A 25188-nucleotide genomic window follows, 5' to 3' on the forward strand; every position below is an offset into this window, starting at 1 on the left:
TCTAAGTTATAAAGGAAGCCTTTCTTTTTTAGGCTTTAGATCTTTTGCACCAAATGTTTTCTGAATACACTCATGCTACAAAGAGGAATTTTTTTTTGCAAATAACATGCTTTGCATTTTGAGACAGTGCCGTAAGAGTATCTGAATATGCCTAGAATGATTAATATTGAATCGACCATCTCACTCTGAAGTGCTACAATAAAAAAAAAGAGAGCTAGAGAATCAATGCTGTTTACCAAATTACATGTCTATGGCTTAATGCCCATTTTCCCTTTCAGATTGTTCATACCATAAAGGCTCTGTGTGTCTTGTCCTCTTGTTCACTGCTGTAATTTTAGCACCGAATCTGCAATAAATATGTGTTAACTAAATGGTTAAATATCTGAGGCTGATAACTGTTCCCCAGATTATGGGAATAAACAAAATAAATTATTTTAAAATTTAAGGCAGATGTTATGAGTACCTAACAAAATATAAAACTGTCATACTTCTGTGTGCATGCATTGCTTTCTTACTGTATGTGGAATGTTAAATATATTTGGAAAACCTGACCTATAGAGATGGTAGACAGCATAAGACAGGCCATTTAGCTAAATCTGTTACCTGATTTTAATGCAAGTGTTCTAACCCTGCCCCCTTACTGCAGACCCATTAAGGGATGGCTGCCCTTTCTTTTAAATATATGTAAAAAATATTTGTAGTAAGATTTTTCATAATCCAATCGTGAAAATTCAAGTTCTTATCAGATTTTGATTTAGAAAGTTGTCTTTGATTTAGAAAGTCATGTTTAGAAAGTGCAGAAGTGTTTTAAACATCAACAGGTCTTACGCAGGACTGTAATTCTCATATGAACTAAAATAATGTTCTCACAAAATAGCATGTAATTTCTTTAAGCATAAGGAACAACAATATTTTATTTTATTACAAATAAACATTTTACAAAAATGTAATTGGCAATGTATACGTACTATTAAGCAGAACACAGAAAACATAAAGAAATAAGGTACTGGGCCTAAAATATCATTTAAAATCCCACCAATTCTATCTTATACATAGTAGGTACTCAATACAACTGAACTTAAAATAAACACTTTATAGTATGTGCTTGCAAAATGTGTAATGCTGTGGTAATAAAGTACAATTTCCAAATATGAGACTGTCAAATTTTTAAAAAGCCTTTAAAAATATGATATGCACAAGCTTGCCCTGAGGGAAAGTAAGATGGAATATAATTACGAAATCTTCACATATCCTCCACAATAACATTTTGAAATTGGAAAAGAGCAAATGGTTATGGAAAAAAATTGAATGAACCAATTACTAAAAATTCAGTGCACTCATAACTACCTGATGAAATATTTGAAGCACCTTTTCTCTCACCTTCTTATGTCATAATATGAAATGTAGGAATTATATAGGCCTTAATCTTCAGAAACTTAAGAAAACTTCAAGTTATAAGCCAAAATGTCATCAGAAAAAGAAAAATCTGATATAAAATTTGCTACTGTAAGGCCACTGTTTAAAGTTCTTTCATGTACAGACAGTATACCATTCAGGTATTTTGTTTTTATTACATAAGCAAAATTTTCAACATAGAAATGTTTGGATATAACTCAGTTTAAGTTCCCTATGAAACCATGCTCAGAGAAAAATTCAACAAATAATGCCCTTTTGAAACCTTTTGCAAAAGAAATTGTAGTTAATACAACATTTCAATTGAATACTGTAATTTAAAAGCAATTAAGTGTAAAAAAGTTGCAGCATTCCACTACAGAAAAATAAAGTTATTTTATCAAGAAAGTTACACTTAGTGCTTTAGTGCCAATTCTAACTCCTGACAAAAAGAGATGCTCCCAAATATCGTCCTGTAGTGTCGTTTCCATTTGCAACAATCCTCGATTAGATTGCTGTGGCAATGTTTGCATATCCCTATAGAAAGAAAACAAAAAAAAATATGGACTTCAAGAGAAACATCAGGCATAACATCTGAGCTAGATTTTTGTTCACATTGCCTTTCAAAGTATTTTAATTTATATCTATTACTTGCATCCCAGATCCCCACAAAGGTATGCAGAATCCCAAAGATGAAAGTAACAACACCACACATCAAAATGGATATCAAACAATATCAGTAGGACAAAGGAAACACATGGCAGTTGATACACTGGTATTAGTAAGTTGATGAAAATGGCATTCTGCTATTGTGTGAGTTTCATTGGGGACATCTCCGGAAAAAAAAAAAAAATCAAGGCTCTTAAGTTTTAGTCCCTCAAGTACCGAGCCTGACATGACACACATACAAAGTGGCATTTTATCTTTGTCATCGTATGGTATCGAATTCTAAAACTATATGGACTCTTCTAGCTTGGCTGATAACAGTAAAGAAAGCTATGGGCGGGGGGAGCTTTCTTGCTTTTGGATGGTTACCAACAACATAAAAAGATGTAAGGCTTCAATAAACATAGAAAAAGAAATTCACAAGAACAGTAAGACTATGATTAAAAGGTAATAAATGTGGATTCTATACTGTGATGCTATGCAAAATATTAAATTACCAACCACAAACTGGACATAAGACCATGCAACTACTGAAAGAGCAAAAATGGCAGAATGATGTATTTTTCTGGTACATTTCACGTATGTCCTTACCTTTCACTAGGTTCTTACATTATTAAAACTGAAAGAAATGTAAAAGTTGATTTATTTTTTTGGCATTTATATTAGTATGGAAACACTGAATTCCAAACAAAAACAGTACTGATAGAAAATTCTTATTCTTCTTTCTAATTTGGTTAACGAAATGTTCAAAATACATGCATATATATTTTATCAAAATCATTCCTTTAAACAGAGGTAGACCACTGTATCCTATTTCTTTACTCATTATATATAACATCAAAATCATATACATTGACTTTAAAATATCTGTTGCCTACTAACAACTTTAAAAGGAAATTCTAACTACAACGATTCTTGAATTTTCAACTGAAATACCTTGTTTATAAAAATGTACAATTATTCCAAATCATATTCACCCTTGACATAACTGCTTCTACACAATCTCTTGAATTGACCCCTCCATTCTTCCAATTATTTGAAAACCTAATTAAGCAGAATGGTGAACTAGATATACAAGCACCACTCTCATTCAGGTTTTTATAACTTAATACTTGTTTCATTGCAAATGTCCGCTTGTTAGTCTGACTACCCACTGCTCACCAAGTGGTCATCCTCAAGGACCACTTTCTCCCTCTCAGTCAAGGAAGCAGTCCTATTACATTCACAATATTCTGACCAGTTTTTGAGGCCCCATATAATTTGTATATCCTTATCTCTATCCAACTCTACCTACATTTACTGCCAAACAGAGATCTTTAGCTGTAGCCCTTTCTATGTCTTGTTATACTCCATGACTCGGCTCACAACCTATCTCCTCTGTGAATAAAGGAGAGATCAAAGTACTTAGCATACATTCCCTGACCATTCCTAACATTGATCTTTCTCTCCCCTCTTTAGGCATGTACCATCTGTGAAATTAAGTTGTTCAAAAATATGGTTGTACGAAAGAGTTAATATAGCATACCTGACTGCTATCCTTTGAAAGGCCTACTTACAAGGTTGGCCCTTGGCTGGCATCTGGGAATTTAGGTTTCAGGAGGGTTCACATCACTGATGAGTGTCTAAACTGTGCAGACAATACAGTTTATGCTTTCCTTCTGAGAGTGTGGAAAGTGGGTACGTGCCTGGCAGGGACTGCCTATGAGACCAGTCCCCAATATAAACCCTAGGCACTGGCATTTTATCTTTTCATCAAATGAACTTCCCTGGTTGGCAACATTTCACATGTTGTCACAGCTCAGTGCTGGAGGAAGTCCTGTGTGGCTCTACTGGGACAGGTCTCTTGGAAACTTGCACCTGGTGTCCTCCGGACTTTCCCCAGGTGCCAATGCCCTTTGCTGATTGTGCTGTGCACCCTGCCTCAGTAACACGAAAGCCACAAGCGTCACTATTGGCTGAGTCCTGAGTCCTCCTAGCGAATCACTGAACCTGGGCGTGGTGTTGGGGACCGCTGACACCTTGGCTGCTGTTCACTAACTTTTTAGAGCTACTGATGTGTGTGCGTATGTGCGTGTGTGCGTGCGTGTGTGTGTATGATATATATACATAATATATATATGTATACACACACACGCACACACATTAGATTTGATTCATTCAACAAGAATTTTCTGAAGATGGACTATCTGAAAGGCAATAGGGGAATATATGAAAACTAATGAGGTACCTCTATCCTCAAGGAGTCGACCATCTATTTGGGGAAATAGGAAGGTAAATAGAAACAGTTAGAGACCAAGAAACAAACAAGAGCTAAAGAGGGAGCTTTGGTAAGGCTTTACAGTGGGTCTTAAAAGGAATGCACGGTTTTAAGGATGCTATTTCTAGCCAAGAGAACAGCAGGAACAAAGATACAAATACATGAAAACATCTGTTATGCTCCAAAAAGCAGAGGGCCCATGGAGAAACGTAGTTATAAAAGTAGCTTAGGGCTGGACGTGGCTAACAAGTCTAGTCTCTTTTTTCATAGGCAACAGAATCTTTGGAAAGTGTTGGCATAAGACTGATATGATTCAATCTGTGTTTCGGGACAATAACTGTCCTAGTAGCGAAAGGATGGAATAAACAAATCTCAGGAAACAGGGAAACAAGTTAGAGGATCCAAAGAGTCCAAAGACAGACAAGGAATACATAAAAATGCAGCATACAGTAAAGGTGGCATTTTCAATCAGTGGGAAAAGGACAATTTATTCAAAGAACAGTGCTAGAAAAACTGACTGATCATTGGGGGGAAAAATTAGATCCTGACCTCACATTGGATCATAAAAATAAATTCTAAATGGAATAAATATTTATATGTTAAAAATTTATAACCATAAATTTAACCTTTATGATTATAAAAATAACCATAAGGAATTTTTATAAGCATGATATAAAATCTGGAAGCTGTACAGACAAAGTTGACCGATTCAAGAATGTTTACAAGTTCAGTAATGTAAAAGCCACCATAAACAGCTGACAAACATAAAACGAATGCCAGCAAAATGTATGACAGGTTAATAATACCCTCAGTAAATCTGGAGCTCTTACAAATCAATAAGAAAAAGTACCATCCTTCAACAACAGAAACACTGGCAAAACACAGAAATAAGGTAATTGAGAGAAGAAATAGAAATGGCCGATAGACACATAAAATATATGCTCACATGATTAATAAAGAAAAAAAGGCAAATGAGAACTACTTTCTGCTATGAGATTATGATAAAGACTGATAATGTGGAGTGCTGGTTAGGGTGTAGGTAAACAGGCCCTTTCATGTACCTCTGGTGAGGACAGAAATGAGTAAAAGGGGCACTATGGCAAGATACCAAGAGTGTCCATGTGCTCAGTGATGTTACCGAAAATTATGAAAACCTACAAGCTATCCTGAAGTCATCAACAGAGGCTTGGTTAAGTAAGGCAGAAATCATCAAACATACCCTTTAGGGGTAAATGACGACTTCCCAAGGAGTATGTGGATGTGGGCTGTTTGGAGAGAATTAATGTCCAGATCTTCAAATTCCCAAAGCTTGCTTGCCAAAATTAACCTGCTTGCACAACTGATTAAGGCCGGTTCCTCACTTATATGAGAAAGGTACACCTTCTCATCCCGAATTTTATTACTTTGCATTACCTGGGGACCCCTAAAAAAGGGGTAACTGGAACTATTGGTGGTATAATGTGAAGAAAATGAACCCACCCTAGCAGCTAGTGATAAATACCATACTAGGTCCGATGGTTTCCGATTCCTTGTTTTTAATAAAATAGAAAGAGGACAAAATCAAGCTGTCAGTGAAAGATACTTTTTGATGATAGATCATTAAGTGATTTTTTTCTGGCCTATAATTCATAGTGAGTCCAAAGAACTGAGTGGCATGGCTACATTAAAAGTGCTTTCATTGCCATCTATATAATCATATAAACAAGGTTTCTCAGGACTTACATCTATAAAGAGAAAAAACAGAATTAGAATGGATACTTGAACACTATATTATTCTACTAGCAATAAGTAATATTTATGTCCGAATACATGAACTAATTGAAAAGAGAAATGCATTTCTAATAAAACTTCTTTTGTCTAACCAATATGGAACAAAATCTGTAATGTATTTGATATTTTCATCAACTATAATGTTAACTCAAACCTCGAGGAAATACTTAACACCTAATAGTCACAAAAATCTATTAACATTATGTGTCAAATTTGATTTGGTGATCAATAAAAGACTTTCAAAGAAAGTCTATGGGGGAAATGAAATGAATTCCAAATTCAAAACAAAAAGGGGAATGATGTAAAATTTCTCACTGTTAAGTGCTTCTTTGTACATTTTTAAAAAATGGATAATGTTAGTTATCAAATTTTTTTGGTGTGTAGGCTCTGCTAAAGAAATTTAAAAGAATGATGTAACGGTTTTAAGACTCTCAGTATTTGTAACATGCCAGAAATTATATCCTTTATAACAGCTTAAATTTATGATAAAAAAAAAATACTAGATACCAACCTAAAAGTGTGTAACAAGATTAATCATTTTTCAAAATTTTAGGGAATGTAAGCAAAAGAAGTCTGAAAAGCACTTAAATAAATAATACATCAACTATGGGGAATAATAAGCAGCCATTAAAATGAATGAACTGAATGAAGTAATGAATGAGTGATAGATGTAAGACTTGGAATGGTTGAAGTTGAAAGGAGAACTAGGAGGATTAACAGGACAAGTTTCTGGTTTGGCTGGCTAGCTGCAGGAACTACAAACCATGAGGCGAAACTAGTGACCTGGGAAGGAGAGCAAATCTGATTTTTTGATTTTATTTTCAATAGCATTACTGACATGTAATTCATACACCACACAGTTCACCCATTTAAAGTGTACAATTCAACAGCTTTTTAATATATTCACAGAGTTGTGCAACCACCAATCACCATAATCAGTTTTAGAATATTTTTCTTACCTCCCCCACAAAAAACTCCATACCGGTCAGTAGTCACACAAACCCATTTTTCCCAAAGCCCTCGGTCCCTGGCAACTAACTTATTTTCTACTTCTACATCTTGGTTTATTCTGAACATTTGATATTGATGGAATCATGCAATATGTGGTCTTTTATGACTGACTTCTGTCACTTAGCATCATGGTTTTAAAGGTCACCCATGCTGTAGCAATGTGTCAGTGCAAGTTTGATTTTGAATATCATGAATTTGAGGTACCTTCAGGGCATCCATATGAGAGTGTTTGGGAGGCACCTAGAAATCTGGGTCTCTGGAGAGTAGTCAGGGCTGAAGACATCACCAGAGGTGATGGCTGAAACCATGGGAAGAGGCGAGGGCAATCAGGGCAAGTATAAACAAGGAATAGACAAAGAGACTAAAGAATGTAACAGTAGGAAATGCTTGCATTTTTAAGGATGCATAGAAGAAGAGGAACCAACAAGTAAGACAGAGAAGTCAAGAGAGGGATGTAGTAACGCTGGAGGCTCCAGATCATAAATGTCGGAAGGCAATGAATGATGCTCCTACACAACACTTTTGCACTCTGGCCCACTTCAGCTTGAGGGACACAGCACGTATATAATAGATTCTTGTTGTTTCACCCGATCTTGATTCTTGTTCTAATCTTTGCAATCCATGGCTTTCAAGGTTTGTTTGTTTGTTTGTTTTTTCCAACTTGAAAAGCCATGAATCTCAGCCTCAAACTTCCTTTCCACAGTTTCTTTATGCTCTCTTCTTTCTCCCCTTCCTATCCATGGGCAGAGCTCCGGTAGGCAACTAAGGACTGCAGAGAAATCTACGATGCAAGGAACTCTATGTCTTCCTGACCAAATGTATAACTGCTAACCATGTTTTTCAGAGACAATGTTCCCAGAAGTGGCATCGTGAATCTTACTAGGTTTTTTGTCATATTCTGGGACACGGTCTGACCCTCAAGAGTTTCTGAAAACTTACTGTGATGAAGAAGACATTTAAGGAGGACACTTGTCATTGACAATGAATAAAAGACCAGCCTTATTCCAGGCAGTAACAGACACTCCTCCCACCCCCTTATCTTCCAGCCCAAGCACAGAATGCAAAAGAAAAGAAACAATAAAAGGGAATCTGGGTGCCAAAATGGGATTAATATGACAAGCGCATGATGAATGAGGAGGAAGAATTTCAGTTCTGTACTTTCCCAACACTGCTTGGGGATCTTACAACTTTGTAAGCAGCTGGGGAACCAATGCAGTTTTAGGGAAGCCACGACTGTTCTGTAAGTGGAGGGAGAGGACACACTGGGGACACATCTGCCATTTACCCCATCACCTCCCTGAGACAGAATGTACGTGTCTGATGCACAGTGACCAGATGGTACTACAGTTGAGTATCGAAACACTTTCAAGCCATGCATGATTAGCCCAGGTATTTCAATATGATAGAGGAGTGAAGAGTCCACACAAGATCAATCTAAACCTTCCTGGTGGACTTTGAGGCATGTGGGAAGAAGTTTCAGGGCACCTAAATTAATTAATTGGTCATGCATCCTTAATTAATCAAGGCGGTGGTTTAATAACAATGAAAATGAACTCCCTATTGAGACAAAGTCAAAGCAGTGCACAGATGCTGCTCAGTGTAAGGTTTCTCTCCAGACGGGACTTTCGAAGCTCCCTGTAATGCTGAAGCTTGAAATGAAAAACAATGTAAATGGCATCTCACACTCAGTATCTCCATCTGAGCAAAAGTGTCCCTAATCTAAGGGAAAGGGGAAGCAAACAACGCTGGAAGAAACCAAAGACTCCAGGCCTTCACCTCTTTTCTCTAGGGCACAAAGGCCAAGGCAAAATGGAGTAACAAGTCTAAATCATCAGTTTATACACATGGAATGGGGTTTCAGAGTAGCATGATACTATTGAGACAGCTCTAAGGCCAAGTAAGCCTTAAGTACATTAGTTCAGACCTTGGCAGAAACGGAGCAGCTACCATGTCTCATTCCTTTCCCTAAAGGTTAGGAAAGTTACGGAGCCTAACTATTAAGTAGGGTGCTAAGAGTAGGGTACTCAATTTCATGCCATACTGGTAGAGCCAGGTCTTGTTCGAAAACAATCTATAGAAAGCCTGGCGATGGCTTGCTTGCAGGCACTGGCAATAGACAGACTGGAAAAGCCCATGTCAAAATAGCTACGATACGAAGACATATGAAGTAGCATCCAGAAGGGTAGGCCTAAGAAAAAAAGTAGTAGACACTGATTTTAAACAAATTCACTATGTTGGAACCACCTCTAAAGCACTCAGAGGGCAGTGAAAGGTAACAGATGGGCAGTGCCACGACCTGCATTGGACCCCAACTACTGCTACATTTTAGATGACACAAAGAGCTTAAGCCCTAAAGACTGGAGACCTATAGCAGGTTGTGTCTCCTTGTAGGACACATTTCTCACTCCTAAGATGAAGGCTTGATGTCTGGTTTCTATCTGCTAAGTGACGCTGGTGGTCAATGTGGTCTGGAAGAACTGGGTGGTCAGCAGGACCTGGGCAAAGTGGGGCAAAGAATGATGAAATGGAGCAAGTTCAATGAGCACATAGAAACTGAAGTCTGAGGCAGACACTCAAGTGCTCAGGAGCTCCAAATAATCAAAAAAAAATAGAGGTGAAAATGGAGTTACATGAAGCTAACACTCAAAGTCCACACAGAGCTAAGAGAAGAGAAACACACAACATGTACCTGAAACTCAACCTTAAAACTGAGGAAAGGGCTTGCCTCAGCCTTCTTCCTCAAGTAGAAATCAATGAGAACTAGCATCTTCGAGAACGCCCAGGCTGCCACCTGTGACTGGGGACAAATATCTAGAGGATCTGCTGAAAGAAATTTGCCACACAAAACAGGAAGAGAAGCAGCATCTCAACCCAGCAGCAGGGAGGTGTGTTTGAGAGGGGGAAATGACTCCCATTACATTCACGTTTTTCTTTCTTTCTTTCTTTTTTTTACAATGTAATGAATTTGTTGAAGGTAAACCTCTGTGAAAATTCAATATTAAATTTTGATCTATGATACAACTATGGTATGACAAAGGTTTATCTCTAGAATTTTAATGACTGGCATCAGAATGGTTTTTTTTTTTTTAACTTTTTAAAAATTAAGTTTATTGGGGGTAACATTGGTTAATACAATTATATAATTTTCAGGTGTACATTATCATTTGACATCTGTATATTCTATTGTGTGATTACCACCCAAAATCATTTCCTTCAGCTACCATATATTTGATTCCCTTTACCCACTTCACCCTCCTCCTAACTCCCCTTATTTGACCCCCTTTACCCCGTCTCGCTCTCCCGTTTTCCCCCACTGCCTACCCTCTGGTAACCACTAGTCTATAGTCCATGTCCATGAGTCTCTGTTTGTTCTGTTCATTTGTTGATTTTAGGTTTATAGCCCACATATAAGCGATACCATGCGATTTGCAACTTTTTCTGTCTGGCTTATTTCGCTTAGCATGTTTATCTTGAGGTCCATCATGTTGTCGCAAATGGCAGTATTTCATCTCTTATGGCTGAGTAATATTCCATTGTACATACGTATCACAGCTTTTTTTGCCAATCACCTATCGTAGGACACTTCGGTTGCTTCTATGTCCTGGCTACTGTGAATAATGCTGCTATGAACATCGGTGTGAAAATATCCTTTTGGATATGTGTTTTCAAGTCTTTGGGGTAAATACCCAGTAGAGGGATTGCTGGATCACATGGTAGATCAATTCTTAAGTTTTTTGAGGAACCTCCATACTGTTTTCCATAGTGGCTGTACCAACTTGCAGTCCCATCAGCAGTGTATGAGGGTTCCTTTTCCTCTGCATCCTCTTCAGCATTTGTTATTACTTGTCCTGTAGATTATAGCTATTCTAACAGGTGTGAGATGGTATCTCATTGTGGTTTTCATTTGCATTTCCCTAATAGCTAGTGATGTTGAGCATCTTTTCAAATATTTGTTGGCCATCTGTATATCCTCTAGGAAGAAGTGTCTGTTCAGGTCCTCCGCCCATTTGTTGACTGGATCCTTTCTTCTTTTGTTGTTATTGAGTCATATGAGTTCTTTGTATATTTTGGATCTTAGGCTCTCATCAGAAGCGTTGCTTGCAAATATATTCTTCCATTCAGATGGTTGTCTCTTTACCTTGTTGACGATTTCTTTTGCTGAGCAGCTTTTTAGTTTGATGTAGTCTTATTCATTTATTTTAGCTTTTACTTCCCTTGTCTTTGAGGTCAAATTCATAAAATCCTCTTTAAGTTTGAGTTCCTTGAGTTTAGTTCCTATGTTTTCTTCTATGCATTTTATTGTTTCAGGTCTTATATTCAGGTCCTTAATCTATTTTGAGTTAATCTTGGTGTGTGGTGATAGACAACAGTCTAGTTTCATTCTTTTGCAGGTAGCTTTCCAGTTTTCCCAGCACCATTTATTGAAGAGGCTTTCCTTTCTTCACTGTTATGTTTTTGGCTTTTTTAGGTCGAAAAGTGTTGCCCATATAAATATGGGTTTACTTCCGGATTATGGACTCTTAATTCTGTTCCACTCGTCTGTGTGTCTGTTTTGCTGCCAAGATCAGGCCTTTTTGATTACTGTCACTTTGTAGTATAATTTGAAGCCGGGCAGAGTGATGCCTTCAGCCTTGTTCTTTCTTCTCAGGATGGCTTTGGCAATTCGGGGTCTTTTGTATTTCCATACAAATCTGATGATTTTGTTCTTTTTCTTTAAAAAATGCCGATGGGATTTTGATGGGGATTGCATTAAATCTGTATAATGCTTTAGGTACTAAGGACATTTTAACCATGTTGATTCTTCCAATCCAAGGGCACAGAAAATCTTTCCATTTCTTTGTATTTTCTTCAATTTCTTTTAATAGGTCTTACCGTTTTCATTATATAGGTACTTTACATGTTTCATTAGATTTAGTCCTGGGAATTTCATCCTTTTTGGTGCAATTGCAAAAGGAATTATTTTCTCCACTTCTTTTTCTGACACTTCATATTAGAGTATAGGAACGCTATGGATTTCTGAATGTTGATTTTGTATACAGAGATACAAAATATTTTACTGTATATGCTTATTGTTTCTAATAGTCTTCTTGTGGAGTCATAGGGTTTTCTATATAGAGAATCATGTCATCTTCAAATAGTGAGTTTGACCTCTTTATTTCCTTTCTGGATACCTTTTATATCTTTCTCTTGTCTGACTGCACTTGCTAGGACCTCCAATGTTATATTGAATAACAATGGCGATAGTGGACAGCCTTGCCTTATTCCTGACCTTAGAGGGAAGGTTTTTAGTTTTTGACTACATTCACATTTTTAAAGAAGAGATGGCTTTCATGAAAGTGACATACATAGTGAAATTAAAAACTTCTTCTAAGATGCTCAGTTAAAACTGGGGAGGGGGTGAGAGAGGTTACAGAAGAGATATTTAACTCTGAAACTTAAAAAAAAAATCAGTTGTCAACTTCAGTCTACTGATCTATGTTTCAAAAAAATAAGTTTTACTAAAATTACTAAGCGACCTCTGTGTAAAGGCTTCACAAGTATGAATACTTAAGGAAGCATTTGTGGTTAGAAAGTTTATACAACCATAGTTAGACTATTTGGTAACAACACTAAAATATTAGCCCAAAATTATTAACAAAAATGAGTCAAAAATTGACAAATATGCCTCGCTTAATGGATGTAATGCTATTATTCTCATTTAAAATGTAATATGTAGAATGTAATTTTATATCATGTTTATGCTGTATTTTCAAATACCAACATGGTGAATTTCAATAAAATCAATCTAAAACTAACAGTGTGAAATTCAAGTTCTTGACTAAAGAAGTTTTATTAACGTTAAGAATTAGCATACAGTGGTGATGGCTGCACAGCATTATGAATATAATTAATGCCATTGAATTGTATACTTAAAAATGGTTTAAATGGCAAATTTTATGTTATATTTTATTACACACAAAAAAACATACAAATGGGGGAAAAAAAGAGTTAGTGTATTTTGCAATTATGTGCTCTTTTTATATAGTCAGTTCAATATTTTTTGGTACTTAGATAATCCATATTGTATAAGGCTAAAATATAACAGTTAAAAGTCTTTACTCAAATTTCTATTTCAAAGAGTAATCATACAACAGAAATTCTAAAGTAAAAAGTTCAAACAGCTGGTATATTCAAAGTATTTGAGGTATAACAGTTAAAAGCATTTTAGATTAAACAGTCTTACAACTCCATTGCTCCTTGAAGTTTTTCTTCAACTATCATGCAATAAGAACATTTATGAAATCTAGGTTATTTCTTAAGTCAAAATTTAATTTAAAAAAAAAAAAAAACAATTTATCTATTAAACATAGGTAATTCAGGAGTTCAAAAGTCATTCGACATTTTTAAATAATCATAATCCAACCAACCTTTTTTCTCCTCAGTAATCTTTCTCTGAATTTATTAGTGATAAATCCCTTTGAACCAGTGAAACGTAAACGCTGATATTTAGCCTGAATGTACAAGCTCTTCTGTATTAGGCCTGATTTATAATGGGGCTGGACTATGCCATCTCTAAAGTTGGTCTGTAAAGGAAAACAATAATTAAATGTCAAAACTATAGCTTCGAAATCTACTTTATTAGTATAAGAAATGGAAAAATGTGTGGTGCTTAGAGCTGCCCTTGATATTAAAAGGGAAGAGGTTAATGATGGTAATAAAGTACATTTTCCTCAAACTGGCTTCATAGCTTATTTTATATAATATATATATTTTTTAATTTACATAAAACTAATTTTTAAAACTGTTAAGCTAAAAAAATTTGAAGTTCTTGAAATTTATCATGCTAAGAAAAATACAACTTTCAAAACCTCTAATGAGCTAAAATTATCCTTCTGATTCATAGACGAATATATCAAATGGAAGGAAGAAGACATTAGGTCTTGACTATTTAAGAATCAAAAGCTCTTAACTTTCTTCCTGTCCGTACCTTTGCTTTATTCCTGTCCGTACCTTTGAGCCAATATTTTCTAATATAAAAGTTCCATTACAGTAAATATTTTCAAGATAAGAGTTATACTTAAAAAGACCATTTTCTGCTCTGCCTATGCCCAGTATTACAATAGAGGTAAGGGGACACTGAATATTTCTGCGATAACAAAGGGTATGTCATGCATAACGAAGCACATAAATTTATAAAAACTATTTATGCCAGACCTATTTTCCAATTTTCTTAAGGCCACAAAAGAAATTCAGGTAAAATAGAATTAGAATGAGACTGTAATTTTGTTGAAACTATCTACACAAACTTGTTATATCAGAGGTAATCTTGAGATTTTACACTTCCATTTTTAATATCCAATAAGGTGATTACTATCTGGCTTTGAATTAATCCAATTAATGTAAAAAGTAAATTTTTATGAAATAGCTCCTTTTCTTAGGAAGGATTATATCCTCCTCTTATTTTACTATAAAGAATTGTGAGCTTCTAAAAAATCATGTAATATTACACAGCTTCAATGAATGCTTAAGAAAATTATTGTATATATTTTGAAAGAATGTTATAATGAATGTCAAAGAACTTCCCATTAAGGAGAAAGGGTAACAAGAAATAGATCTTATAACAACTGTGGGAAAATATTACAATCAAGTATATCTGACCAATGATTAGAGCAACATGTAGGAAGCATTTAAATCTGAAAGCCCATTTACACTATCTCTAAGTTATACAGATATTACATTTTCAGTTAATGATTTAAAAGATGGTATGAAACATATTTATATATTCTATGGCTATAGCTACTTTTGAAAATCTAATGTCACACATGTTTTTAAATACATGAACCATTGACTAAAAATGTTATCTACTTGATACTTACAAATTGTGTTGCTCCTAGTGGAAAAAATTCTTCTGACATCTAAAAATTTTGACTCTCAACAAGCCAGGCATTAGTAGAATACTCAGCTACTCTCCTAGTCTACGGTTCAGGGATAGTTTATATCATCTTTCTACTAACTTCCTACTAATGAGCTAACAGAGCTAACAACTCTATGCAGCCTGTTTGCTACTTTCACAAAAAAAGCTCAGATTTTTTTTTCCTTTTCCTTCCTCCCTCCCTCCCTCCCTCCCTCCCTCTCCCCCTCCATCCCCCCCCTTCTCTCAGGGAAGGGGAAAAGATACTCTGGAGTGAAAAATATGAATAAAATAGCTATCATAAGCAGGAAAATCAGTCAAAATGGATTTTAAAAGTACCTCAGCTTCTAAGAGCAAGGAGAAAAACCTACAATATTTCATATTATAATTCTTATTCCACATGTTTGGGCAATGAGGTTTCCTGGATAACCAAACATGTTGGTTGAGTGAAACCATCATTTACATCAGACATAGCTATACACATAATTAGAATGAAATGAAATACGCTAATTTAATGAAGCTTGCTGGACCAAAATCTTTGATAATCCAGAAGGCCTCTGAGGGTTGTGTATCTAGGGGCAGGGTTTTTCAACCTGTGAATCCTGGAGAAGTCCCTATAACTATGCACTTACATCTCAGAGATAAAGGGACAGACTTAAGGGGAGGGTTTGGGATCTTGTCTGCCTCCCCACACAAAGCCACTCCATCTGTATCTGTTTCACGTATTTGTATTTGATGTAATATTTGAAAAAGAGGTTCTACTGGTAAAAAAAAAAAAATATTTGAAATAATATGTTGTAAGGAAAGAGGTGATCATTAAAGTGATTACAGTTAACTACAAATGTCTGGAAATACTAGTTTATAGATACTATTTGAAATACTACAAAAACAGCTTTTAACTTACTAATAGTTAGAACATTATGTTCAAAGCATAAACCAAAAGCTGGAATTAAATAGGAAATAACACTCAGTACCTTAAAATGTCTTCTTGTGTTTTGAAGGTTTCCCCTAATTCCAAATGAGTTTTGAGTAGTGTCTTTTCTCTGAATAATATAATTCTGCATGAAAAAGGCATTACCATGGATTAATATACCTTAAAGTTTACTTTTCAAACTTCATTTTACCATTTAAAAAACACATTTTAAATGTACAGGATTAAGAACACAAAACATGTAGCATGTAGCTATAGGAACATATACACATCTTCCTTCACATACTCATGCTAGTTTGTGAGGGTTTAGTTAAATTTATAAACGTGAGAAGTGTAAAAAAAACATATTCCTGTGTTAACACAATGGGTGACTTTTAGAAAATGGACTATAAATCTAGTACTTATTGAGGCATCCAGAAGAGAAATAAACCCATTATTATCAGGAGCTGTTAAAGAGTTCCCACTGCCTAAGAAGAAAATAAATTCTTAGCACTGCAGGAGGCAAGTTTTCCTGACTCAGATAACTGATTTGAGTAGATGTTCCTGCCACGACTAGGAAAGTATCAGAAGTCAGGGTATTAAGACTGTAACTATGAAGAATATGAATCCTTTAATGGGAACAGAAAAGATGGGGCCCATTCTGAAAGATGTTTGGTTTTTTCCCCCTAGAATAACAGTCTTATATCCTCCTATTTATTCCATTTGCTATGGAGTCTGTACCTCTCACAAATCTTCCTCGTTCGCATGTTTACCTGTCTCCCCAGTTAAAAAAAAAAGTCACATAAAACCCTTTTCATAGTAGTCATCTTGAATTTATGCTAAGTCTATAAATTTGAATAAGTGCATAAAGATACCTGTAATGAGATGGATTTTGGAAGGGAGGAGGTGTATTTTGCATGTGAAGGAATGTGAATCATTGGAGTCAGGGAAAGGACTCTACCAGGCAGTTTCTGATCAAGCTTTCCAATCATCCTGACCTTCTAGTATCTAGGCCCCGTTGTCACCCCATTCCTTTGAGTATGGGCTGGCCCTAGTGACTTGCTTCTTATAAATAGAGTATGGTAGAAGTGATGGGGGGGCGGGGCATTTGAGATCTTGTTCCCCTTCATATGGCATCAATTTTGGCTTATAAATAAACTCTTATAAAAATTAAAAAAAAAAGTGACAGGATGTCACTTCTGAGCTTAGGTTACAAACACACTCTGGCTTCTATCTTTTTACTTATCACTTGCTTGTTCTTAATGGAAGCCATTCATGAACTGCCCTATGAAAAGTCAAACCTTTAAAATCGAAAAACAGATTTGTGGGGTCATAAGAATGTTTTAAACTGTTTTAAACTGAGAAATAAATTTCTGTTGTTGAAGCCACTACGTCTGTGGTACTTTGTTTTGATTGTCAGAGCAAACTAATACAACTAGTTATTTTATAACCAAAACAGAAAAAAAAGAAAATGTTCTAAAACTGGATTATGGTAATGAATGTTACACATCTTGGTGAATTTATGAAAAATTATTAAATTGAACACCATTTAAAATAGGTCAATTTTATGGTATGTAAATTATACCTTAATAAAGTTGTTCCAAAAAAGTCTTAAGAAAGCTAGTATTTGCTAAGAGCAATAAAATCCTACTAAATCAAATAAGAGATGACAATTTCTTCTGTCATAATAACCATAAGCCTCAACAGAACCTTAATATTGAACAAAAGAATTATAAACACATACTTAATGAATAGTTACAAACATTGTGAAAAATATTGGTGATCCCTGTACACACAGATATTTTTAAGGAGGATAGAATGTACAAAAACGAAAATTTTGGAATTAAAATCTTACCACGTTACGTTTCTGAATAAAGTTTCTAGAATTTGATTTTATAAAACATGAAGTTTTTAGGAATCTATCAACATGAGTATCTTTCAACCTTGAAAAACTGGAAAGCTGATCATCCCTAACAAAATGAGAAAAAATAAGAATCTTTTATTAGTTTACCTTTATCCAACAAACAAACAAGAGAAATCAAATTACCCCTTCAGAAATCAAATTAAAGCAGCACAACAATAAAAATAATCTCAATGATCTATCACTACTAAAATTCCAAATGATAGTTCTCAGGATTAAAACCCTCATTTTCCAACAAATTTTATTTAGCTAAGTTAGAAGTTAGCAATAGGGGAAAAACAGTATTCCTTGGACCAGGGTTCTCAATCTGGAGTCCAAGGACAAATGTCCTAAGAGCTGTAACCACTTGAAACCATATGCAGAATGTGTGTTTTCTGAGGGTAGATAATCATTGCTCTCAAGCTTTTGGTGATACTGGACCCCCTTTGCTTACAGACTCTTATTGATGAAAGCACCAGAGAAGTGTGTGACGGGTTCAAGGTCCCTACACTGACAGAGCTGGGGCCTCTGATACTGCTGGGTCACAGAAGCAAAGGACAGCTCCCCTCTACTGTCCTTACTAGGTCCGGAAGCTGCCAATGGCTCTTCCCAGGCACCCCTACCAGGGAGGGAGGTCCTTCCCTGGGCTTCTCCTCTGATCCTGGGGACTCATTTTTACAGTGCTCGGGGAATCTTCCCCTGTCACATCTCATATCTCCCCCCAATGCTCCTCAGACCTTTCCCACTCCATGGTGAACAAACATCTCATCGCCTCAGCCCTGCTTCAGGCCCTCCCACAGGCCTCTCACTGACATGGGGATAAAAGCCACACTCATTAGGACCCCCAAGGCCTTTCCTGCTCTGTCCTTTACTGCTTCGCCCGCTGCTTCGTTCCAATCCCCCCCAACACACACACACACTGAGGCTCGGGAACATTCGGCTATGCGTGGTTCCCAGCACACACCACGATCTCGCCTGCTTCTATATGTTTGCATGTGCAGTTCCTTCTGTTGTAATTTCCTTTCGACTTAGATCAACTTTAAGATTTAGCTTCATATGTATGTACCTTTCCAGGAAGGCTTTCCCAGACCCCTCTGAGGGTGGACCAGGCAGCCCTGCTACGTGCACATGTGGCATTCGAGGTCTCCGCAGGTATCACTCATGTTTGTAACTGCTGGGGCACCTGTCTGACTCATCTTCGGAGGAGGCACTGTGGATAGTTCATTTTGTGGCCCCAGCTCTGACCCCACAACCTCATGTGAAATAGCCGCTTAGGGTATTTTGTTTTTTTAAATGTTAAAAACAGCCTATGTTCTGTCAAAGTGCTCATGATATGACAGTAGGTCTAGAGAGGAGGGTACAAAGCCATACCATGAAGATAATTTCAATTATTTAAAATATACACATATATGCCCAGAAAAAAAAATAAATACAGGAAACGTACTATATATTAACAGTGGTCATTTCCAACTGGTAAAATTAAGAATGCTTGAAATTTTTGCTTTTAAACTTTGTTATATTTTCCCAAATGTTTACCATTAGCATGTACTGCTACTTCTAGAAACAAAATAATGAACTTTAAAAATCCTCTTTGCCAGTCATATATCTGATAAGATAGTATCCAGAATATATAAGAACTCTTACAGCTCAATAATAAAAATAATCCAATTTAAAAATGGGCAAAGGATTTAAATAGGTATTTCTCCAAAGACGACACCCAAAAGCATATAAAAAGATGCTCGACATCATTAGTCATTAGAAAAATGCAATTCAAAACTTCAATGAAATACTACATCATGCCCATGAGGATGGCTATAATCAAAAAGATGATAACACTAATGTTTGCAAAATTCATTATTCACAATAGCCAAAAGACGGAAACCCAAATGTACATTCAACAGAAAAGTGGATAAACAAAATGTGTATATCCATACAATGGGACGTAATTCAGCCCTATAAAAGAAAGAAATGTAGAAAAAAAGAATGGAATTCTGACACGATACAACACGGATGAAAACATTAGACTAAGTGAAACAAGCCAGACACAAAAGGACAATTATTATATGAGTCTACCTATATGAGTTATCTACAATAGACAAATTTGTAGAGATGGAAAGAATAGAGGTTATCAGGGGCTAGGGGCAGGAGGGATGGGGAGTTACTGTTTAGTTGGTACTGAGTTTCTATTTAAGAAAATGAAAAAGTTCTGGATGTAGACAGTGGTGCTGGTTGCACGACAATGTGAATGTACTTAATGCCAATTAACTATACGCTTAAAAATGGTTAAAATGGTAAAATGTATAATATGTATATTTTACCACAATAAAAAAAAAATTAAAGCCTTTTGGTATTTGATGTTTGATCAGGCAAATGAGTGTCTGGGGTAAAGAATCTATTTCCCAGTCTCCCCCTGCAGCTAGGCATGGCCATGAAATAAATTTTGACAAATGTTGCTGAAGTGTCACGTGTACATTCCAGGAAGTGTTGAAAGGAATGGCCAGAATAAGGACATGAGAGCTGGGGCACAAACAGCCATCTTGGACATGAAGCAGATGCCATGTGCAGAGTACATCTGAGGAGCAAGATCTAAGGAGCATGGATCCACCCTACCATGCTCTCGCTTCCTGCCTCTACTCTTTTTTTTGACATGAGAAAAAACTTTTTCTCTAGCTCCTGCAGTCAGTCCATTCTCCACCCAGCAACAAGAATAATCCTTTTAAAACTGAAATAAGATTATGTCTCTTCTCAGGTGAGAACCCAAAATGTTTTCTAATCTTACTCAGAGTAAATTACAAATTCTTCATATCCTTCAAGGCCCTTCGTGATTTGGCTTTTTCTAACTCTCTTTTTCACTGTTCCAGCCTCACTGGCCCCTTTCTATTCCTTAAACAGGAGTTAAGTGTGATCCTGCCTCAGGGTCTTTGCATTTGTGGTTTCCTCTCTTGAAATTTTATCCCCTCAAAAAACCAAAAAACAAAAACCCACAAAAACAATTTAAAAAAATCCCTAAAGTTAACTCTCTCACATAATTCACATTTATGCTCAATTTAAAAAAAATCATAAGTACATTCTATAACTATCCTAAATAAAATCACGCTACACATATCACTCTATTAAGTTTCCTCTCTGCCTTACTTTTACCTATCACTCACTGACATGTATTTTTTTTTAAATCTCCTATCATTAAATTGTAAGCTCCAGGAGGGCAAGGGCTTCGTGTATAGTTTTTCACTGTATGCCTAGTGCTCACAACAGTGACTAGAACCCAGAAATTAAAGATCTATTTGTTAACTATATGAATAAAAGATCATTACAGAGTTAACCCTAGTTAAGTAGAGATTACAGATTATTACAATAGCAAAAATAAAAACTGATCTTTTCTGTGACCTGCCTAGCTAAAAAGAAAGTCTTCGCGGTCTGATGTTCTCTCGAAGTCTACTGATAATATTTTGAAGCTGCTTTCTGACACACACACATCATGCTTATATAGCAGGGGTCCCCAACCCCTGGGCTGGTACTGGTTCGTGGCCTATTAGTAATCGGGCCGCACGGCAGGAGGTGAGCGGTGGCCAAGTGAGCAAAGCTTCACATATATTTGCAGCCGCTCCCCAGCGCTAGCATCACCGCCTCTGCTCCACCTCAGATCATCAGGCATTAGATTCTCATAGGAGCACTGGTCCCTGGTGCCAAAAAGGTTGGGGACCACTGCTCTACAGCACAACACCTCAAATAACACTGTAGAGAGAATTTAGTAATGTTAGTTGCAAGAGGTAGAAATAGTGTATCAGGAGAAGACATGGAGATATTAGGGTAAGAGATTAGTCAGAAGTGGGAGAAAAGAGAGAACAGGGTCTGGAGACTAGACAGAATGTTCTAGTGTTAAGCTTGCTTGGGAAAGATTACCTAAGTTATCAGAGAATATACAATGACCCAGCTCCAAATCCATTACAATTTCAGTATCCTCTTGTCCCATCTACTTCATTTATTCAACAGCTATGGAATGAATTCAAGACAGTAGGGATACATATATACAGAGCCTGCATACTTTTGAGCAGGAAAAAAAATCACACAGGTGGGAGACTGCTACATCCTATGATTTATGATTTCATCTATTTTATTTTCTGAATTTCTATGGAATGCTATACTTCACTAAAAAAGTTTATACAAAAATACTAATGAGGTCAATTTTGATAAACTAAATTTCTTAGATAAAAGGACAAAATAAAACATTTTTTTATTTTAATCAGGAAATTAAATTAGAAGAAAGTGAGAGATTAAAGGTTCCATATCGCTTTTTTTAAAAAAAGATGAACAATAACAAATGCTCGTGAGGATGCGGAGAAACTAGAATCCTCCATATACTCATACATACGCTGCTGGTGAAAATGTAAAATGGTACAGCCATTGTGGAAAACAGGCAGTTCATCAAGTTATCACTGTTATCACAGTTATCATATGACCCAGTAATTCCACTCCCGTGTATATACAGAAGAGAAATGAAAACATATGTCCACACAAAAAACTTGTACACAAATGTTCACGGCACCACTATTCACAATAGCCAGACAGTGGAAACAACCATCAGCTAGCCATCAGCTGGTGAATGGATACACAGAATGTGATATATCCATACAATAGAATATTATTCAGCCATAAGAAATATTCATGCTACAACATGGAGGAACATTAAAAACATTATGCTACATGAAAGAAGTCAGTCACAAAAGGCCACATATTATATGACTACAATTATATGGAATGTCAAGAATAGTCAAACCCGCAGAGACAGAAGGTAGGTTAGCAGTTGCCAGGGGCTGGGGGTACAGATACAGGAAATGACAACTAATGTCTACGGGGGTTTCTTTTTGGGGCGATGAAAATGTTCTGGTATTAGATAGTGGTTAACAGATGCACAACTTTGTGACTATACCAAAAACTACTGAATTGTTCAATTTCAAAGGATGAATTCTACAGTAAATAATACCTCAACTTTTAAAAATCCTCATGGTTCTACTATGCCACATCGGCTATCCAATACAAATAGAATAGTCCAATAGAGCTGGAAAGACACCTTGCAGGAAGACACATTTGCATGCTCCAACACCATCCTCAAAGCTACCAAGAATAAGAGGTAATGCTGACCAGCTACTCCGTACCTTACACGAATCACTTTAATTAACTTTAACCACCATTGTGAGATAAGTACAATTTTTATCTCTCTATTTTACAGCTGAGGAAACAGATTAAGCAAGTTGTCCAAGTTTAGTCACATAGCTAGGGGTCTGCTGAGCCAGGCATTAAAGTCAGGTTTAATTCCAGCATGCGAGCTCTTAATCATCTCAAAGGGTAAAGATATATTCTGAACCATTCCATGGCCTTTATAATATGCTGATTATCTCAACTCTGTTTCTGAAATCCTTTTTCTTGGTACACTGAGTTTCTCATACTTGCTGAGTCAAGAAAAGCACAACAGAAAGCTTGTCTAAAGAGCATAGTCATGTGTGTCACATTAGGAAATTGGAGACTTGCACCCACCAAGGGATGAAATTTTAACCATTTTACTTTCAATTGTTTTATATGCCTCAAACACACAGTTTTGCTATCTTTTAATTAGTCCCAAACTTATTGTCAGAATCAAATCATTTTAAACAAGCTCCATGTATTCTGACTAAGACCTAGTTAGCCATAGACTTGACTTACAAGTCTAGTCACTATAGCTGTGCTACCCTGAACGTGCCTTATCTTGTCTGATCTCGGAAGCTAAGAAGGATCAAGCCTGGTTAGTACTTGGATGGGAGACCACCCAGGAGTACCAGGTGCTGTAGGCATTAAAAGTCTAGTCATAGTCAAATGTCTTAGTAATTCAACACTAAGGACTATGGAAAGGGAATTAGCAATGGCTTTCCTATTCATACATTCCCACTTTCTGGGAGATCCAAATAGTTTTGAGGATCCCTGGGTAAACTAGAAATTTTGTCCTATTCAATTATACATCATATCACATGAGGTCCCAGAGTTGCCACAAATTCCACATAGTTGTTAGAAGTATAGTTAAACTAGGGCCAATCTAGAATACTCAGCCTCTGAAAAGAGGTATACAATTGGGAAAGAAAAACAAGAATCTACTGACAGTTTGCTATGCATGGCATAAATGTTTTGCATGTGCCAGTTTATTTACTATTCTAAACTCTCCATCAGAAATTGGTTATTTTCATTTTATAAAGGAAAAGGCTCCAGAAACTAAGCATATTTGCCCAAGAGCAGTTTATAAACTGATAGAGATGAGATACAAACTTGGGTCTCCACTACGTTTTCTACTACACCTGCCTCTGTTTCGAAGTCTGATATCCATGAAGAGTTCTGAAAGAGAATTGTACTGACTTCAGGAAATTTTGTAATATTCAAAGAATACCATAATCTAGAGGGCAAGACTGACACATTCTGGTCCCGATTCCTGCTAATATTAAAAAAGCTGTTACACTCCTCTCTGGAATGAAAAAGACCTGAAAAACACTCACCTACTCCACAATTTTTGTTATTTAAATCAAAGAGCATATGATGATCACTGAATAACTGAAACATTTTAATAGATTTCACTTAAACATATAAAATGGATTTGAAGGATTTAATCCCTATACTAAAATGAAAATTATCATCACACAAAGAAATTGAAAAATATGCTGACAACAAAAGCTCCCTGATAACAGGATGTTTTTCATCTGCGGATTACCTCTCTGCAGCACTATCTATGTGAAAAATGTGCTCATCTTCATTCTGTAACCGTTCTTTTCTCCTCCTTTCAATGTCATGTCGTAGGTCATTTGGATCTATTACTTTGACCAGAGTCTGAGGAATTTTGACAGAAGACAAACCATTCACATTACTGTTAGTTGCACAAAGACCATATCTAACAAGAATCTTAAATAAAAGTCCTACACAAGTTACCTTGTACTCATCTTGCTAACAATAGTGTAAAATGATTAAAACATTCTGAAATACAAGAGTCAGAAAAGTTTATAACTTTAAACCCACTTCTATAATTCTATCTCAAAGAAAAGGCTATATACCCAAATATATTCAAAGTATTATATTTAAGATAACAACAAAAAAATGGAAGCAACTTAAATATTAAAAAACTTAAAGGGAAAGGATGATTTTATGGTAAATTTAAGTCAAAGGAATAACGTACAAGCATTTAAATTATGATAATATAGACTATGGAGAAATAAACATGGAAAAACACTTATTGAAAAAAGTTAATTAAAATGTAAAAAGCCGCAATCATAAAAGGTCATGGGGAGTTCGGAGATTTTACATAAAAAGAGTGTTATTATGGTTTAAGTAAAAAGAAAAAAGCATCTAAACTGCCTATACTATGATAGTGACTACGT

General features: G+C 36.0%; 1 protein-coding gene across 7 annotated transcripts in view; it reads right to left on the reverse strand.

Annotated features, from left to right (window-relative positions):
- Positions 1–881: 881 nt before the first annotated feature.
- Positions 882–25188, reverse strand: part of BCLAF3 (BCLAF1 and THRAP3 family member 3) — a 53192-nt gene continuing 28885 nt past the window's right edge. For 3 of the 7 annotated variants that reach the window (XM_036226681.1, XM_036226683.1, XM_036226682.1), the window contains exons 8-12: positions 24528–24643; positions 17753–17867; positions 15962–16045; positions 13504–13659; positions 882–1929 (exon numbers count right to left, since the gene is read on the reverse strand). In XM_036226681.1, coding sequence (XP_036082574.1) covers positions 1900–1929; positions 13504–13659; positions 15962–16045; positions 17753–17867; positions 24528–24643 — 501 coding nt within the window. In that variant the 3' untranslated portion in view covers positions 882–1899. Of the gene's footprint in view, positions 1930–2649; positions 2678–12331; positions 12531–13503; positions 13660–15961; positions 16046–17752; positions 17868–24527; positions 24644–25188 lie in introns of those variants that run through there. The other 4 variants (XM_036226685.1, XM_036226686.1, XM_036226684.1 and 1 more) reach the window with 4 other exon arrangements.

This window comes from Rousettus aegyptiacus, unplaced genomic scaffold (genome assembly GCF_014176215.1).
Source record: "Rousettus aegyptiacus isolate mRouAeg1 unplaced genomic scaffold, mRouAeg1.p scaffold_m13_p_9, whole genome shotgun sequence".
NCBI classification, from domain to species: domain Eukaryota; kingdom Metazoa; phylum Chordata; class Mammalia; order Chiroptera; family Pteropodidae; genus Rousettus; species Rousettus aegyptiacus.